The following is a 16682-nucleotide window of genomic DNA, read 5'->3' on the forward strand; positions in this document are numbered from 1 at the left end:
GGATTGTGATAAATGTATTAATACACAGATAATATTTTACGCTTGAGAGCACGGCATTATGTATGGGTGGGCATGTATGTGTCAGAAGAGAGTAGATTAAACAAAAACATTGATCAGCTTTTCTTTTGTTTAACATTACATACTGAATGTCACAGGTGGTGCGCCTAATGCGCGTGTCATGCGGCGGTCTCATCGGCCTCAGTGTCGTCTCCATCATCGTGTTGATCGTTGGCAGCATCATTTTCTTCTACCCGACTCACATCAACCGGGTGGGCCCGGCGCCGGAGGAGAGCTCCATTGCGAACCTGCATTCTCGACACCTGAATGCCAACTGAAGGAAAGGCACAAGAGCCACGCAGGGTCTAGTCCACCAGTCCCGGAGATTTATTCTGCCGGGACATTCTGGGTGTCAGGATGACACGAACATCGCTGCTTGTGACGGAAGTACAGGATACCTTTTGTTCCAGACGCGGACCTGTGCACGTGGTCCCAAGGGCGTCAGAGTTGTGCTCCTCCGCCGCGCGGCCTCGTTCGTTGACTCGCAGACGCTGAAGCAAAACACACCGTCAGTCACTGATGCTGGTGCTAATTGAGTGAGAGAATCAAATGAGAGCGAGGTTAATGAGGTGATCGTCGTCCTCGGAGGAACTATCCAGAGTGCAAATATGGAGAAGCTGCATCACGGCTGCAAAGCTACCCAAAGATGACTTCTTCAGGATGAAGCTAAGACATCGCTAACATTATCCGTGGTGATGTGTTCCTTGACTGTCGCCTAAAGAGAAAACTGCCAATGAAATTTTACTTCTAAGGATAGATTTCTAGACACAGTGGAGAATTTCTGTCAACAAATATCCGAGCCGGTGAGGATCACCAAGTATTGACAGAGACACATTCACCAACCCAGTCATTTACATCACAGGCGTTAGTAACTCTGTTTGCTTCTGCTTTGTTGTGTTTATTTCTTAAAGCTTGAGGGGAGATCGACTTCCCCTTGTAAAACAAGTGAAGGTCTTCAGTTCAGCAATCAGAGGTAAATGCTGAGTTATATGCTAAATGTGCGGTGGGCCCGGTGAGGTATCAACCTGAACCCAGACTAGTCTAACAATTCCCTTAGCCTTCCTTAGCGTGCCTTAGTCCCAACGCCAGAAGCTGTCAGTATTATGCACCCCTTGTTTTGATGGTTTGCATTTAGTGTTTTGGAGGGGGTCCTAAACCTTCTTACACCTTGAGTACATCTTCCCGCATTTCTTTTGTCCCACTTTGAAGAAATATAGTCTAGATTATGGAAAAATAGAACATTTCCTCACCACGTGTGAGGTTGAAACAATCTGCTATTCACTCTACCACATTCCCAATAAGGAATATGCCACAAACCTTGAAGGCAAGAAACATCCTCCAGATGCTTCTATAGTCAACAGACGATTTATCTGGAAGGTAAAGACATCTTGTTCATTCGTTTATTACAAGGCAATCAAGATAGTGTTTATGGAAGTGGGTGAAGGAACAATGTAAAATATAAGCATTTAAGTTTATGTTAAGTTAAATATATGAAAATAATATAAAGTTTCTGAGGCAATCCAGTCCATACCATGTTGACTGTCCGCCCCGCATTGTTCTTGTGTACATTTGTTTATTCTTTTACACGTTATTTCTAATTTATAGCTGAAGACGCTCTAAACGCAAAGGGAGTGTTTCAAGGATCGGTTTATAATTCACACAAGCGGGACAAAGCAACCCAAATATTTTTACAAACATCCTAGTATGTAATTAATGCAAACAAAATTAGTACACTCATATCTACCAGTTGAAGCTGCTGCTGCTTACGTGTTGTTGTTGTTGCTGTTGTTGTTGCTGTTGAGGAGGAGGAAGATAACGACGAGGACGACGGTGGAGCTAACTATTTAGCTATGAGTTAACTAATATACATTATTTGTTGTGATGTGTACGCTGTCATAGATACCTCTGTATCGCACTTCCGCCCATTTGTCCTAAGAATCTAGTTACATGCCTGAAGTCTTTCGAGTTACAGGACCTGCGACACCAGTGACGTCACTTACATTGAGCGGATGAGTGCGTGCGTGCCCGTGTGCGTGCAGTCGATGTGACGTGGCGTCACCAGAACTGTTCTAAAACGTTAGAAGCCAGTGACGCAAACGATGGTGCGCTTGCACCAGTCACACATTCTTTTCTCTTTCGGAATATTTCCTTTCCCCTCCTCTCTCTCTCCATCCCCTTTCTACAGCTGGGATTTCTACGACGTCGTTTAACGACTTTCATCAGACACTCGTTCCCTTGCTGGAGCTAAGCTCTCTCGGCAATACAAGAATCAATCAGTCGGTCAATTAATCAAATAGTCTGGCTGTTTGTCCTCTCTTCATTTGCTTTTGTCTATGGTTTTGATTCTCGTCTTTTCCGGTCCGCTGCATTTAAATGTCAGTTTGATTTCTTCTCTTCGATGTCGGACCTTTGCTACATTTTCTTCCCTTGTAGTCTGTTTTCTTTGCCTTTCTCCTCGACTGTCTCCTGGAGGATTGCGTGGACACGACCCTCTTAGCGTCCAGACTTATAAGCCATTGCAACGTAAATAATGGAGACAAGGTACATAACAGTCCGGCAAGTGGATAAAGAATTCATCGCTGGCGAGGTCTCCAGCATCTATTTTTGTTTGAAGTAAGAGGGCTTTAGAAATCTTCCTCCGACGATCGAACTGTCGGGTCACGCGTGCTTTCATGGAGTCCCACCGTCAGACTCAGCGCTTAAAGGGTTAATGGGGACCTTTACACTTCTTGTAGCACAGTCACTTCAAAGCAACAAATCCCTTCTATTTGTGCTTCTTTCTAAAGACAAGGAATCTTGCATCGAAAGTTTTTCAAATATATATTACATAATAAACATTCTCTTTGATCGGTATCTGTGCTACTCTCGTGCTCCACCCCAGTAATCCAGGTTTACTTTGTATGTGATGATATGTGTTAGAGTGGTTAGACAGTCTACTTGCTCCCATTCTTTTCTCCGACTACTTTTCCATGAAGTAACCGTAGTTGTTGGCTCGGCGAGAGTGTGTGTGAGAGAGACTTACCTGCGTTCACTTTCTTCATGAACTAATATCGTCCGTGCTTTCTTGTTTATCTGTTAAATTTTGTTTTTGTCGTCTACTATATTGCACTAGCTAACCCCGAATTACTGACAATTACACACAAGAAAAATATGCAGATGATTTATTATCTGTTCTGACCGATTGAAATTGAAAAAAATAAAGATAGATGATACGCTTGGAAAGGTTGTAAATCGTAGTTACAAGGAGCAGTGCCGGTGTTGCTAACCAGCATCGATCATCGCTCCTGAAAGCAAACTCGAGCTGAAGCTATTCACGCTCATTTGTCATGACCATGACTCCAATTATTTGTCTCGAGTGCAGAACAAATAGAAACCCACTCAGTTCATATTCTGTTGACCAACCTTGTTTTTGTGAAAAAGGAGCTAACAATTATAGATTAAATCTATACAGTATGATCAGGTAATTTATCTTGATATGGTTAACTTAAGATTAAAAAAAAAAAACTTTCTTTTTTTTAACCGTAATATTGACATCGTGAGCCTGTCTACAATGTTGTTGCTTTGTTCCTCCATCTCTCCAGTTCTTGCACAAGGCGTCGTGTGGTCAAGTATCTGATGTCAACCGATTTTAAAGCTTGGTTTTTCCACGTGGGTTTGGTCCTACCCATGGCATTTTCATCATGGTACCATACAATAAGACGCAATTGTTATCAGTCAGATGTCATCATTCATAAATAATTAACAGGTCAAACCTCATATGAAGCGAGCTGCTTTGAACCTATCCGTTTGTCAAATTGTTATTATTTATTTTATTTTTGCTGTTGACCGGTGACTTAAACCAAAATGTAGCCGAACTCTTGTCATTTTTTTAGGTTTTTGTAAAGGTTCAGCTGTCGAGGCTGCTTCGCATGCTGTTAACTTTATTTTTATAAACTGCTCTCCGTCATAACCTTTGCAATCCATTCTTTTCGCGTGCAGAAATTGATATATTTATATACCTAATATGCCTAAGATTAAGCTCATATCTGTAAATAGAGAAAAAAAAAATCAACGATGGAAATAGAAAGTTTCCTAATCGAGTAAAACTCAGGTATCCCATGACGTCATGAAGTGTGAAAACGAGGCTGCCATTAGACCCCGGATTTATCGAAAGTTAACGTCGGGTAAACACAGCGAAAACATCGCCGTCACCATGGTGATGATAAGGAAACGTCCCTCTGGCTGTAAATTGCTTTTCGATCGAAACACCAGGTGAGGTGGAGGGCGCAGTGCGCTAAGACGAGGCATTAGTTGTGGTCAAATGAAGGACAGTCATTTCCGAGCTATTTTTAGCCTTTGTTTCCAGAAGTGATTCAGTTAATGAGAAAGCTGTTAGTATGTAGATAACGCACTCGCAAATAATTACCACTGGTTATCTTCTTAATTTTACAGAATCTCATCTTTCTGTGTAAAACGTTGTCATTGTTACGGTGCATGTGGTCAACGTATCTTTATTAAACAGAAAAATATACAGACCAATGGAACAGTGAGTCGCGAGATACCAACACACAGCCAATACATCAAATGAGAGGCGAATAAATTGCGAATATTTTTATAACTACTCTAAGGCGGGGAGAGTTTACCGACTCTATTAGAAGCCTGTAATAAATTATCAACAAATCAGACACTAAAATGTAACATCAAACAGTTCTGTCGTAGCAAAGTTATTATTTATGACAAATTAATAAACAAAAATTGACAAAATTTCTGGCATGGATCTGAGAAGACTGGCCAGTTTATAACCAGATGACTCGGTTATACAAACAAAACTGCTGATGATCAGCTTCCTACAAAGGCTGATGCTTGTGTAGGGAAACGGTTCCGAACTGCAACTGGTCTGGGGACAGTTGGTTCGAATCTCGCGAGGTCGAGTTCGTGCATCTCGTGAACCGTTACAGCGACTGTTTGTAGCTCGGCGATCGTTTGACAGAAAGACCATCAATGGCGCCTCCTCTAGAAGTTTTCATCGCAGGATCGGTCACTGCTGTTCACAGTTCTCACATCTTAATTCTCGCCAGCACGTCTGCTGTGTCAAACTATCTCTCTCAACATAGTATATTGTCAAACTATTGACTATCTGAACATGAGATGTTGTCAAACTATGGATACATGCCAAGCAGTCAAAGAACTGCTAATAAAATATCAACAGCTTCACAGATCTCTTTACCCATCAAGCAAGCTCCTAGTAGTGTTTAGTGCACTTGTCTCTCCCACAACCATAAACCTTTTCAATGTCACCATGGATATCTGCACGCGCGCCCCTCGTACACCCAACAAATACAAACAATTGCAGAAATGAAATATAAAGACTCGTTAAAACTACCTTTATGGACAAATTTCATGCCTTATCATAACAAGCCATCCTACATGCTTACATCTATTAAATACAAATAAATGCAGAAAATTTCTTTAGCCAAGTACGGATTGAGTTTTATTGCTGCTCAGCATGTGAAAAAGCATTTAATGCTCGCCAGCCATACTTTATTTATTACATCGCACGTGAACTTTGGCTTGAACTTGAGTAAATGTTGGTACCTGTCGTCAGACATGTAAAGTATTTACGATATGTTAACATTTTTTAAGCTGTGCTTGTAAATATTTGTTACATTTTTGCAGACGATAACATGATAGTCTCGCCTGTTGTTATTTATTTGCTAAAAGTAACTTCAAGTCACCACAGTCAGAGTCACCCTCGCTTTTGGCGGTGTTCACATGGTTGTATTTTGTACAAGATGGTATTTTGTACATGAAGACCTGCAGGTATATGCTAGCTGTCAGTCATATTTTTAGCTAACAGGTTAAGTATTTGTTAAACAGAATCCGTATTGCTAACTTCCAGTTTCAGTTTAATTTGAATATCTGTCAAAAGCAAACAGGTTGTTCAGCCCATATAATACAATATTCGTTCATGCAAATATGTGGAGCTGTGGACTTGTTCATACAAAAAGTCTATGGAGCTATTTGTTCACTTGTAAATGCTCAGATTACGAAATACTTTATAAAAGTTGTCATGTGGTTGTTGATTTGAAGTATTTGTCAAGCAGCCGTTCAGCCAAAATGTTCAGTCTTTCACACTGTAAAGCATATTAGAAGCTGTCTGTTAAACACACGTTTAGTCTTGTTTACAACAACTCGCAATGCAGTTATTAATTTATAAAACCTTATTTATTTACGAGAGAATATAAGTATTTAAAATGTATTTAATCAGCTTCTATGTAATAATGAAAACCCTATGTCTACGTCTGATGTAAAATCACTGCTAAGGTATGATGATCAGCTTTTATGATGTCCTGAGTTTACATGTTTACTTTGTATTGCAATAAACCCAGTAGGTCTATTTAGGATTAGAAAGACTACTGAATGCTCCCACTCTCAATCCTTTTATTCTAACAAAGAGATTGAAACTTGTAACATGTAGTGCAGTCAGTGATTTTGCTGTCCAAGACTTGCCATCCTCTCCCCTGAGGTATGTAGGGTGCAGGTAGTCTTTACACTGTGTGTGTTATGTGTTGTTAGCAAAGCAGTGGATGCTGTCAAAGGCAGCACATTGTTATATCGCGCAGACAACCGACAAGCTTTATTAATACATATAGTTTGCTAAATGCAAGTATTATTATGTGTAATTTGTCAGGTGCATAACTCCTATATCAAGAGACCAGCTTTATGTTAATTATCAAGAACTTCAAAATTATTATCCTATATTTTCTGAAAATCAAAATGCAACGATTTATACTATGGACATACCGTTGACGACGATGTAAAAGACCAGACAAACAACAAATTTTTGTTTTGTGTTTTGATAATAGTCAGACATGTTATCAACCTCTCACAAAACGAGCGATTCTTCACACAATCCTATCCTCACATCTCACATGCTACTCGAAGAGCGTTTTCCGCAGACGATAATTCAGAAACATTTGTTAAATACATATTAGAGTGACAGGACAGGACAACTGGTCTACCGTAAGATAGACTACAGGAATAAATTTGTATTTCTTTATAAATGAAATGCTAGCTACAATAAAATGCAAGTGAAAACTATTTTCAGTATAATTATTTCATACCGTTCTGTATTTGTCCGATTATTGTGCTTTTTGTTTTCTTTTTGTTTAAGGTTTGTACTTCATCAATGCATTTCTTGTAATGTCTTCCCTGTCCATCCCACAAATTTCTTTCAAATCGTGAAGTGAAATGAAGAGACACATCAGTAGCTGACTTGTTTCATTTGGTCTTCATCCCAGTTGCCTCTCAAGTTCCCTGGTGCGACACTCATCAAACCAAAGAAACGCTTTAAAAGACTGGTCCTGACATGGCAAGAGTCCACACCTTCTCTTGCTGCTTATTTACGCATATTTTTTTAAAATAAAACATTTAAATGAATTGTTATTATTTGTATGTGTTGGCACATTTAGAGAGAAAAGATTTGGGCCGCTTAGAGAACCTGATTTCTGTATGTCGTCATCCTCAGTCTTGTGGAGTCTTTGCTTTGGCAAGCAGCTTCTTTTGAAGTTAATTATCATATAGACATAATATTCTGTTTGATAAAGGTCAGGAACAGTTGCTGACCTAATGAAACTGGGGAGCATCAGGGTCAGTGACAAAAATAATTGCTAGCATGAGAGACAAAAGAGGTTGGAAGGGAAGTTGGTAGGATGGGGAGAGGGGAGAAGAGGTACCTGCTACACATTTTTCTAAAAATTCTACAGGTCAAAGGTACGCAGACAAAAAGTGGGGTAGCCAGGTACACCATACCTCACTGCAATATTCATGAACGTTCGTTCATGTGAGATGTACCGCCACTTTAGTATTTACTCTTCCTTTTGTTTCTGTTCATCGAGCTTACAGTCTGGACATACTGTTAAATAACGATAATAATAAAAGAGAATTTTCATGCCGTTTGAAAAGTGTTCTTGTTTCATAAGTGTGGGTAAGCAATAAAGAATTATGTTGTGTGTCAGTTGTTTGTTTTCATGTGAGAAGGATAGCACAAGTGTGAGAGAGAGAGAAGGAAGGAAGGACAGAAAGACAAGCAGCCAGACTACAAGGAGAGAGTCAGTTCCGCCAGGATGAAGCAAAATTCTTTTTTGATTGTCTGCTGCGACTTGCTTAACAACCTCGGTGTTGCGGTGATTCCCTTCAGTGATTCATCCTCATTCTACACTGACGAAACAACCAGACCACCACAATCACACAGCTCTTCGCCTCCTCACGTTTTGTTGTGTCCTTTCTTCTCCTTGTTTTGCTTCTCCCCCAAGTCCCCACGGTCTTTATCTGTAGAAAATCTTTTCACGTCCCCTTCATAATTGATATTTCCTCCTCAGTTAAATTTGCACAGGTTCGCTAGACCTTGGGCATGCTGTGTTCTGCTTTCTACCCTTCGGTTTAGAGCCCGAGGCAAAGATTGGCTGTGATTTTATCTTTGATCGAATCAATTTTTTTGCACAATGTTGATGGAACGGTGTCAATATTTCTCCTCGTTTGCTGAGCTAGGCTCGGTCATAAATATTGCATGACTGTAAAACCAAGTGCTGGCAATGATTATTTCTCCTCTCCACAGTATGTCGTGGAGCAGTTAAGTTATCAATAGTCGAGAAAAACCAGAGTGTCGAAGTTTGACCTGAAACACTAATACTCGACTGTTGTGTTGCCGGGACAGTGAAAAGAATTCGTAAACAACTCCCCATGTAAGGTAACAAAGATGACTGGTAGTAGTGGTAGTCACTGTCAGAACTGCAGAGGTTCCAGAGTTTAAAAACTAATCTCGATTTAGTGAAGAGCCACGCACCAACAAGACTTCATAATACAGAATATATGCTAGTGATTTCAAATGTTCTTGTAATTATTACCATACGGGAAACGTGAGGTGGTTTGTGCTGTTTATTTTATGGAGGGGAAAAAAGTGAAAGAAAAAAACATAAACAAAAAACAGTTTTTGCTTTATATTCAAGTGCAATAAAAGAGAATGTGAATACAGGTGACAGCGTCTGACAAGTTTTCATGCCATTTTCGCGAAATAAAACAAAGAATGTGCAAGATCACCTTAGCAACATATCAAAGTTCATGTAGTATGCTGCAATCTCGTTAACACTAATCATACTTAAACTGATAAGATTTTTTTTTTTTTTTTTGGTTTCGATAAGCATCATAAACAATTCTCGACAGAAGAGTTGTGCTGACCGTGATACCTGTTGTTAAGGTCGGTCGGTCAGGAGGCAGGTTTGCTGTGGACAGGGGTGTAGAAGATGCCAGTGGAGGGACAGTGCGATGTGTTGTATGCACTCTTGTGGAGAGCCTGCAGAGCCCCGTAAGTCACGTGCAGCTCAGAGTGAAAAATCAGAGGGTGCGGGGCATGTGTCCCGGGGGCAGGCAGGTCGTTGTCCAAGCAGTTGACAGGCTGAAAGTCTTTGTCTAACCAGATCTCCACTTCCCGCAAGTATGTCTTCTCCTGCGACAACGAACGACGACGAGATGCAGGAAAACCGCGAACACGAAAAAGTCATCAGCAGCCTCGTTAACCTTGCAGACCCTCGTGCATCTGACAAGTCTTGAGTGTGTGTGTGTGTGCTCGTGCGTGCGTGCATGTGTGTGAGAGTGTGTGTGCATGTGAGAGAGAGAGAGAGAAAAATACATCTTAAAAGCCTATGCCTTTCAGAAATTGCGAGGGAATAAAAATAAATCATCACATTTTTACGCCACAGTTGGTCAACTTCAAGTTGTTGTTGTCGTAGTTACTTCTACTAATAGTAATAAGATAACGAAAAATAGGAGCAGACAGGTGTTCCGGGTGTATTAGAAAGGATAGTCAACTTACCACCTCTTTGTCTTTGATGCACACAAGGCAAGGTGTGACGCCTGTGTGTTTCTGCACTGCTGCTCGAATGTCTTCGTACTGAAAATGAAAACAACAGGGTTAACTATTATTCGCTTCTGGACACGAAGACAGAGAGCGGTGCCAGTGGTTCTTGACATCCTCAGTCCAACCAGAAAGCCGACAAGAAACAGTTAGTACTGTCCCTTGGTCACACAGAGCAACCGTTGTCCTCACCATCCCTCACAGACAGGAAACGACCACGTGACACAAAACGAAACTTTGTCGAAGCAGAAGACATTTCGCGAAAGAGTGGCATGCATAAACAATTTTACTTAGCTTCAACTTTGTCTCTATTAAATGAAATAATCAGTACAAAACCTTAAAACGATAAGCATTGTTTGCGAAATCCTCAACAGTTTTCATTTGAACTGATTGTAGTTTTAATTCGTTCGTCACCTGTATTCAAAGGCGTTGTTGAATTAAACGCATTTTTAGTAGATGAAATATGGAAAGTAAAGGACAAAAATTATGAGTACTCCGTATCATGAGTTACCCTCTCTCTTTCTTTCTGTCTCTTAATAAAACATAATGTTCCAGCAACTCACATCATAGGTTTTCTTCTGATCAGGTTTTATCCCTTCCTCCGTCAACATTCTGAAAAATATACACGATAAGAGGATTTGAACCTACGCACATTAAAATTTTTTTTTAAAATCATCTTTAACTAGGAACATAGACAAGGAACTTTGAAGAAACTTCTCACATAAATTCAACATAACCAAACGAAATGTTAAATCTGCGAGGATTATCCTTATCTCGACGATGATTGGTGAGTGGTTTGCGAGGTCTAAAATATGTTCCCCTGTTACGGGTGTTGGCAGGAGGTGGGACTTACCCGTCCCCTGATAATGTGCGATGTGTATAAGACGAATTGGTCAATAACAATAAACATTTTTGCGTACAGACCGCAAGGCAACAAATGTTGAATGTTCTCACTCAAGCAAGTTGAAGCTGTCCATGAGGCTCAGGGTGGCGTTGAAGTAGTGGAAGGGATTCTTGAGAGCACTCAGGGTGGTAGCGCACGTGCCGTGCTTCATCCATTCGTGTCTCCTGTGAAAGATGTGGTCAAGGTAAAGTCCACTGACTCTAATGGTCCTATTGATGACATGTTTAGATGTACTGACTCGTCTCATAGCATGTACGAGTCCAGAGTCGAACAACTTCTCCCAGTCTCATGAAACATCTCCTGGCAAATTTCGGTCGAATGCTACTTTAAAATCGGCTGACACGGTAGTCGAAGTATAAAATTACATCTTCTGACCACTCAGTAATCTGACATATAGTTATGCAGACACACCTGATCCCCATGACACCTTTACGTCTAGTAACACAACAGTCTACTGTACCTTCTCAACCTTATGATACAGCTGAGTGTACAAGCATTAAAGTATAATGGCATAACTTGCATTAATATTTACTGAGTCTAATAACACAGTTTTGTCTGCTAACTCACTTCTAATCCCTCTCAGTCTGATAACACAGACTACAGACCACAACTACATCATTCGTGGTGACAAATGCTCAGGACTTACCACAGGTTCTCATTCTCCCTCTCCACACCAAAGTCCACCCGCAAGCTGGCCCACCTGTAGTCCAGTTTGGGTCTCAGCGTCTGAAGAGGGGACAGAAAAAAACCAACAAAAGATGGCTCACACTCTCTCACAAGCTGACGCTGATTTCTTACATGTTTGTATTGAATAATCTAAAACAGGGGGTGGGGACAGCGTGTGACCCGTGGGCCGTGAACATTCCGCGACATCATTTGGTCTGGCGTTGCCACGGCAACCGCAGGCGGGACTCGTAATTCAATAAACACAGGAGCGTTTTTTTTTTCCTATAGAAGCATACATTTATACTAAGTGAATCGTAATAATAACAACTCAGAGTTTAAAGGACATGCAAGGAGCGTCCATTATGGAATAGACAGAAGCACATGATGGGACAGACACGAATGCCGCGGCCCGTCTACCCGTGTTGTGGACAGTCAGTGCCAGACAGTCTGGCACCCTATACGTTGCCATAGAGTTCACACTGCGGAGAAACTACAGCTTGACCACGTATAGTAATCTAGTTCTTAAATAAATAATTTTGTATGGCTCGTAAATGATGTTATAAATACTCAGATGGCTCCTGGCTGAGAAAAGGTTCCCCAGAGATGAGACTAGCAAGGTAAACCCCCAACCGAGTCCCCCTCCCTTAGCAAATAATCTGTTTCGAAACAGTTCATGAAGACAGTTGTTAGCGATCACTAATTCCCCAAGGGAATCTTACTTCCTTTAAGAGACACGAGAGGAGTTTCCCTGTCCCCATTCCCACCTTGATATCTCAAAAACTTTCCTCGTACGATAAACACACTTGAAAACCGACACCATGGTGACCCCTGTCACGTGTACCTAACTTGTTGTGTTCCTGTTGTGTACAAGGAAAAAAACTTTGTTTGTTGTCGGTAAAACTATGTACAAGGAAAAACTGTTTGACGTCGGTAGTAATTAGTAAGGCGTCAACTGTAGACAAAGAAAATTACTTTCCTGGACATATCATAAAAATGTTGTTAAATGAACTCAGTTTCTTAATTTGGCTAAAAAAAACTTTATTATTAGAAAATAATAGCAGATGTAGAGCAGATCATTTACAGAGTGCGCTAAGTAGCTTGTGACTTCCCATTTCCGTGAAAAAAACATTTTCAGTATAATAAGAGTATACACTAGGATGTCAGGTGCTGTGTGTGTGTGTGCAGCAAGAGAGCAGTGAAGATTGTTATACAAATACATAACGAAGCAGTTCAGGAAAAAATAGAGTATAATTGTTGACATACCTTCAGCTCGTTTACATCCAACTTCCATGTTTTATTGCATTTTATAGGTTCCTGTGATCCTTTTTGTGTGGGCCTGATGTCACAAAAGTAAAGATAAACAAACAAGCAACAACAAAGACTGACATGACTCTGTTAACGCATTCGCCCATGAATTTTGTATTTGAACAGAAAAACCAAATTCATGCAGCGCCCAGAAATCTAACACTTATTCATAATTTACAATTTCCACTTAGAAAGCCTCCAGTCCTTTATCTAACATTCAATGAGTACAGAGCAGCAAAGCTTGTATATTCTATTGCTCGGCATTTCAAATAATCTTTCACATGACAAAAGTCTGGAGTCAAATTATTGTTTTGTTGTCGATTAATCGTTTTTAGCAGACAGTAGCAATGCTAATAACAGCAGGAGGAGCAGTAACAGCATCTTGCAGAGGAAATGAAGGGAGAAGGTGGTGGCAGCGATAGTTTCGTGTCTTAGCAAGTCTAGTAGCCACACACACACAAGAAAAAAAGAAACTAATAAACTTAATCTTCACTTTCACACTACGTACCACAGACCATGCGCAACCCACGATGAAACCTTATCAGGAATTGCACATTTAATTTTCTGCAAGAAAAAGAAAAAACACTCAGAAAGAGGAAATTATAAATTGTACCTTCGGTTTCCCGAGAGTGAAGGTATCATAAAAAAGAAAGTGCTAATAATTCATATTTCCTCCTTTCCAATTTCCTCCAAATTATGGTGGTTTTTGTTTCCCCCTGCACTAAATGAAGAAAGTAATTTTATATTGTTTGTAATTGTCAGTGTGCACTCTTGTGTGCCTAATGTACACACACACATTGTATAGAGTCTCTTTTGCTTCTTCTTCCTTCTTGTCATTTTTGAACGGGAAGTTTGTTTTTCGTCTTAGTTTTTTTTTGGGGGGTAAGGAAATATTTTTTCTTTTGAGATAGTTCACAAGTATGGACAACATTCCCGTTAGCGATCTGTGTACTTAATTATCGACATGGGCCGACCTCTCCGGGAGGTGAGTGGTGCACTTGCAAAGCCCCGAGCGACTTACCCCCCACCCCCATACCTGCATCATGGTTCCGGGTGCCAAGAAAAAAAAAAAAAGAAAAAAAAGAAAAAAAAAGCTATCAGTTGCTTGGTAACTACGCATGCGCACAATTGTTGGTGACAGCGAGCGCTTTTTGATGACGGGATAAAGGTGGTAATTTATTGAGGTGGAGCTGTCATTTCAGGACTTATCGTCCCGAAAAATGAACATATTAGATGAACACATAGATGCGAAAGTTTCTGTAAAACTGCTTTGTAATTTACAGTTCATACCGGACATTCATTACAGATAAATTATGTGTTCGTAATTTTGGTATTATCGTCAACGCATCATTATCTCTTGGATCTTGCAGTCTGTCCTTCACCCTTGAGCTTCCCAAGACCAGCCACAACCGATACTTTCTGTCAGTTTTTGCCACCAAAAAGCTTTGTCTGCTTTTGAGTCGTCCTCGCTGGAGTGCTGCAACTCTTTTTACTCGTCGATCTCCCAAACCGCCTGCTGGACAAACTTCAGAGGACAAAATAATGTCATTCGGTTTGTCTTCAGTAGGCGACAAACAGACCATGCGAGCCACCTCCTCCTTTACATGCTAGTCCGAGCTCGCGTGGATTACAACAGGGATGAGGAAGGTCCGTTACATCCAGCAAGGAGGGTCCATTAGGGGGTAGACAGGACACATAGGAGTACATGATGGGACAGACACTTCTGTCTGTATTAAGTCCCTCAACGGACATCGGGAAATGCGCTTTGCAAATTCAGGTACTACTACAACTACTGACTCTCCAAATAAAACTGCCAAACACGGCTTTCAGAACACGCTGGCATATAGACATTTCTATTATTTTTGTTGTCCTATTATTTTTGTTGTTTTAAAATTTTGCGCTCAAGTAGTAGTAGTAGTCGAATTTGCAAAGCACTTTTCCCGATGTTAATGCGAGCTCAATGCGCTGTCCACGAAAGATAACAATAAAGCCGAAAGTCAACCCCACAAGAACAGCGGCAGCAAACGGGTGACACCACAGCAAACATGAATTAAGTGCACAAAGATAAAGAACTGCAGTGATGTGCACAACCACCAACCTCACGCTTGTCACGTACCTCATCTTCCAGGAAAACACACTGTGACGGAGGCCAGCCCTGCACGAACACCATAACATCCCACGTGTAGCTAGGGACAGCACTGCCTCCTACCACCACACCATGCAGCCTGCAACAGCGGTATGCGCCTCAGTGCACGTCTATAGACCTCTCTTACCTTTCTTACCTTTCTATAGACCTTTCTTACCTTTCCTTTTCTCCTCTCTCTTTGTGTGGGAGAGCGGGTCGCTGAATATGCCTATCTGATCACTCAAGACACCCTTAAAATCTCAATATCTTTCCCCAAAATAATGTTAGCGATTCTACGTTCATCATTATCTTTGTGTCATCCTCCTGCCTCGCTAATCATTGTATTGTTTTAGAGGAATTCCTGCTTTTTATCTGCGATATCCCAACTTCTGTCCTCATGGCGCTCTAAATTATAATTTTATTTGTAGGTGATGGGGGTAAATACCACAACCATGAAAGTTTTTCAAAATTTATACAGATTGTTTCCGTTGTCATCTATCTGTTGTCAGTCTCTCACTCTCCTTCACTGCTCGGGCAAGCGCAACCAAATAAACAGTTATAAAGCTGAGGAAGCAGATTGTATATTGACCAAACCATCCGACGAGCGGAGAAAAGAAGGAACGAAAGAAGGAACAAACTCACCCAACGGTAGCCAAAGTAAGCCATGTGATCAACATTTGTCTCGTAACTGAAAAAGAAGAAAGTAATAAACATATTGGCAGTTACTTTTACTGCCATCGCTGGTGACAGTGAAGCCTTCAGTGTTTAGTCAGGACAAAATGTCACAGAAGCAGAGATAAAACCACACACAATACGTGTGGACAAACAAAGCAATGGCAAACTGTGGTGAAACATTCACTCTGCGAAAGTCTAGTGATCTTTTCATACGTTAAATGTCCGCAAACCTTCTCAAACACAGTCTTATGCAGAATCTCCGCCTTGCTTGTCTTCATAACAGAAGGCTGTAAAACGTTTCACTACCACGATTCTCAAACAAGTTCCGGGTGGTAAAGATCGGAAAGTCGTAACATAAATGAAACAGCATTTCCAATCAAGTTTATTTGCTCTCACTACTCTCTAAGTCAAGATTCCCAAAGGAATGTGGCAAAATTGGCGGTAGTATATAATAGTACCACTACTATTACTTGATGGGAGATACCGACGACCTTCCAGATTGGTTAAAAAGCAACAAAAAAAAAAAAAATACCCCAAAAAACCCCACAACAAATCAAAACAAAAACTAAAACAAAAACAAAACAAAACAACAAAAAACAAAACAAACAAAAACAAAACAACAAAACAAATTCAGCCAGTCATCCACTTATTCATTACAATCACTATCAGACTGTTGCCTTCAGTACCTGCACGGAGGTCAGAGTGTAGGAGCCTGGCAACCTTCCCATGCGGAGAGCAACTAGTGACTGGATGTAGTCACCACCACGGCCAGACGGACTTTAACTTCCGTGGAGGTTTTTATTGTTGTTTCTTGCGTGTACAAATTTCTAGACAGCTGGCTGTGCCCTACTTGAAGCGCCTTCCTTGTTCACAAACTGATAACCTTCGACAACAGGAAAACACCGCCATTGTTCGTGAAAGGTCCCCAGGTTGTGTACGTGACAGCTTCTAATTGTTGTACACACCTGAGCAGGGGTGGCCTTTAGACGACCAAGTAGATGCCTATCCGAGAATCTTCTGTATTCTCTCATCTCTAAACTGATCAAAACGACAGATTG

General features: G+C 40.8%; 2 protein-coding genes across 3 annotated transcripts in view; one reads left to right on the plus strand and one right to left on the minus strand.

Moving 5' to 3' along the window:
* Positions 1-8048, plus strand: part of LOC112571007 — a 28250-nt gene extending 20202 nt beyond the window's left edge. For both annotated transcript variants that reach the window (XM_025249784.1, XM_025249785.1), the window contains one exon: positions 156-8048. In XM_025249784.1, coding sequence (XP_025105569.1) covers positions 156-335 — 180 coding nt within the window. In that variant the 3' untranslated portion in view covers positions 336-8048. The remainder of the gene's footprint in view (positions 1-155) is intronic.
* Positions 8049-9021: 973 nt separating this feature from the next.
* Positions 9022-16517, minus strand: LOC112570944 (ribonuclease Oy-like). Its single transcript, XM_025249693.1, has 10 exons — positions 16311-16517; positions 15592-15637; positions 14941-15049; positions 13333-13388; positions 12783-12855; positions 11500-11579; positions 10904-11017; positions 10513-10561; positions 9908-9985; positions 9022-9541 (listed from the first exon to the last, which is right to left on the minus strand). Exons 2-10 carry the CDS (start codon positions 15624-15626, stop codon positions 9302-9304), a joined length of 834 nt encoding a protein of 277 aa, XP_025105478.1. The 5' UTR covers positions 15627-15637; positions 16311-16517; the 3' UTR covers positions 9022-9301.
* Positions 16518-16682: the final 165 nt, after the last annotated feature.

Source organism: Pomacea canaliculata, linkage group LG8 (genome assembly GCF_003073045.1).
Source record: "Pomacea canaliculata isolate SZHN2017 linkage group LG8, ASM307304v1, whole genome shotgun sequence".
Taxonomy (NCBI): Eukaryota; Metazoa; Mollusca; class Gastropoda; order Architaenioglossa; family Ampullariidae; genus Pomacea; species Pomacea canaliculata.